At 72.1% G+C, this 2,660-nt stretch overlaps 1 protein-coding gene across 1 annotated transcript in view; it reads right to left on the reverse strand.

Annotated features, from left to right (window-relative positions):
* Window positions 1–2,340: 2,340 nt before the first annotated feature.
* CHLNCDRAFT_138601 (hypothetical protein) overlaps window positions 2,341–2,660 on the reverse strand; it is a gene marked incomplete at both ends in the record, with an annotated part of 6,078 nt that continues 5,758 nt past the window's right edge. Inside the window, one exon of the mRNA XM_005844702.1 lies at window positions 2,341–2,495. Within this exon, the coding sequence (XP_005844764.1) occupies window positions 2,341–2,495 (155 nt within the window). The remainder of the gene's footprint in view (window positions 2,496–2,660) is intronic.

The following is a 2,660-nucleotide window of genomic DNA, read 5'->3' on the forward strand; positions in this document are numbered from 1 at the left end:
TTGGATTAAATAAATGGTAATGTAGGGCCGCGCGCGGGCAAACTCCCCGCCTCGGAGTGGTGCCTGCTGCCGCCGCCGCCCCCCGGCGGGCCGGCGGGCGCCGCTGCGCCAGGCAGCGGCAGGCTGCGCTGCCGCGTGCCAGCGGCAGCCTGCCCTGCCCCCCGCAGTAAACGCCAGCCTGCCTACCCCGTCGGGCGGCGGCGGCGGCGCACCTGAGGTGAAGGGCACGCTGGGGCCGCTGGCCACGATCTGTGCGCTGTCCTTTGCCAGGCGGAACTCCGGCAGGGACAGCAGGCGACAGCCCTGGTGGGGCGCCTGCAACTGCTGCCGCGCCGCCTGTGCGCCGACCGCCGCGGCGGTGGCCGCCAGCGTGGCGTTGGTGGCGGGGGTGGCACAGCCTCCCTCCTGCGGGCAATACACCCAGCCCGTGCACTCCTCGGGCCGTGCCAGGCACGACTGGCAGCAGGCCACGGCGTCTGGCTGCAGGTTGTCGGCAGCCGCCAGCAGCTCGCGCCCCGCCAGCAGGGCGTGGCTCATCATTGAGCACTCTGCAGCGCCAGGGAGGGAGAGGAGGGCAGGCTGGGGTGGGTCGGATCGAGCGTGGGGCGGGGGTGGGCCGCGGGAGGCGCCCGGGTGGGCAGGTGCCGGCTGGTACAGGCGCGTGCAGGCAGCGCCACACACGCGGGCAGCTGCCTCAGCTGCCGCTGCCTCGGCTGCCGAGGCGCAGCCAGGTAGGGCGGCCCCGCCTGCGGGGCTGCGTGGAGCTGCCGCCGCTGCCGCCGCCGCTGCTGCTGCTGCTGCTGCTGCTCACTTTGATCCACGAGTGTCTCGATGATGGTGCCAAGCAGCTGCTCCGCATCCGCATCCGTGTGCGCATGTGCGAATGTGTGGTTGCGCGCCACGGGAGCGGAGGCCGGCGCGGGCGCCCCGACGCTGCCGGCGCCCAGCAGCGCGCGGCGGCTGCGACCGGCACCCGCCAGCGGCCGCCGCGCAGCCGCTGCGCCCGCCGACGCTGCCGCACCTGCGGCAGGCCGGGGCAGAGTGCGTGGGGGGGTAATTGAAGGTGGCCCAGCAGCCGCAGGAGGCTGCCGGGTAAGGTGGGTCCCGCCAGCGCGGCAGCCGGTGGGCGGGGACGAGTCCTCAGGCGCCCGCACCCACCTGGGCCGCGCTCTGCTGCTACCACTATCAACGCCAGGGCCTGTAGGACGGCCCAGCAGCTGCGCATATGACTCGCCCAATGGGGCAGGTCGCTGGGTGGCCGGCCTGCACCCGACCGCACGCGATAACGGGTTCAATGGGAACGCGAACGCAGCGACAGGGCCGCTGAGATCAGGGACACGCCCCACGTTGAGGTGTCGCCTCTTTGCGCAGCGTGCGCACTGGGCCAACGCGCCTAGGACCGCGGCCCAAGCCACCACAATAACAGCTTGATGGCGTGCGGTTGACACAGCAAACACTCACGGGAGGGAGCACTCACGGGAACTGGACGGAACTGCCGCCGCTGGGTGGTGGGGCACAGGAGGAGGACGACTCAATTGAAGTGTGGTTGATTTTCGAACTACAGCCTCTTTGCTGTCGCAGGTTCTGGCTTTTCAGCAGGTGCCACGTGCACACCCCCTCAGGAAGCTGGGCCCTGCCCTCAAAACTAGGCCTCCAACCCGCACGTCAGGGCATCCCCAGCGTCGCATGCATCGAGCAGGAATCCGAGCATGGGATGGGGAAGGCATCAGCGTGCCTGTGGTGGGGCTTGCCCGGCGCCGCCCGCCCCGTCCGCCTGCCCGCCCGCCCACCCCCCCCTCAAACCCTCCAAAACCTGGGCGGCTCTCCGGCGGTGCACTGCCAATGCGCAGGCCGAGCGTTGCAGGGGCCTGTCAGAGGCAAGGAGAAAACAGCGGTGTCAGACATCTCGAAACGAAAGAGAGAGAATTCAGGGACGCAACAGGGAATCAGACCCGACGGCTCATGCGTTTGTCGGGGCTGCAAGAGGAGCAGGCAGGGCATGCTTTATCATTGAAGGTGATGGGTGGGGTGGGCAAGGGGGAAGTGGGGAAGGAAGGAGGCATGCGGGACAAGAGGCAGAAGCTGCGGGCCTCGCCAAGGGGAGCCAGCCGGCGGCGGGGCGCGTGGCGGGGCACGCTGGGTGCCAGCAGCTCGCCGCGGCCGGGCAGGCTGGGGCCAGAGGCGGCGGCGGCGGGGGATAAAACAACGGCGCCGAGCAAGGCCGGGCCGGCAAGGGGGCCCAAGGGCGGGCCAGGGGAGGCGCAGAGCAGCAGCCGAGGCAGCCGCCGCTCGCCGCCGCGGCGGCAGCAACAGCCACCAGCAACAGCCGCGCAGGCCCCGCTACAGAAGCGAGCCGAGCACCTCCAGCAGCTCCTCGGCGGTGGGCCGCTGCTCCGGCTGCTCCGCGATGCACCGCTCGTACAGGTCAACCACCGGCTGCGGGCAGTCTGCGGGCGCCACCAGCGGGCGCATCTCGCCGCGCACGGGCACGTCGCCTGCGGCGGCAGGGAGGGGCGCAGGGGTGGCACGCGTGAACGGCATGTGGGGCTGGCGGCGGCAGGGGGCCAGGGGGCGGGGCCAGGGCGCCGGGCAGGGCGCGAGGCAGGGCAGGGAGCACGGGCGGGGGGAGGCGGGGGAAGGGGGGGCGGGAGCTGCTGGCT

The sequence above is a fragment of the Chlorella variabilis genome, assembly GCF_000147415.1.
Source record: "Chlorella variabilis unplaced genomic scaffold CHLNCscaffold_21, whole genome shotgun sequence".
Classification (NCBI taxonomy): Eukaryota; Viridiplantae; Chlorophyta; class Trebouxiophyceae; order Chlorellales; family Chlorellaceae; genus Chlorella; species Chlorella variabilis.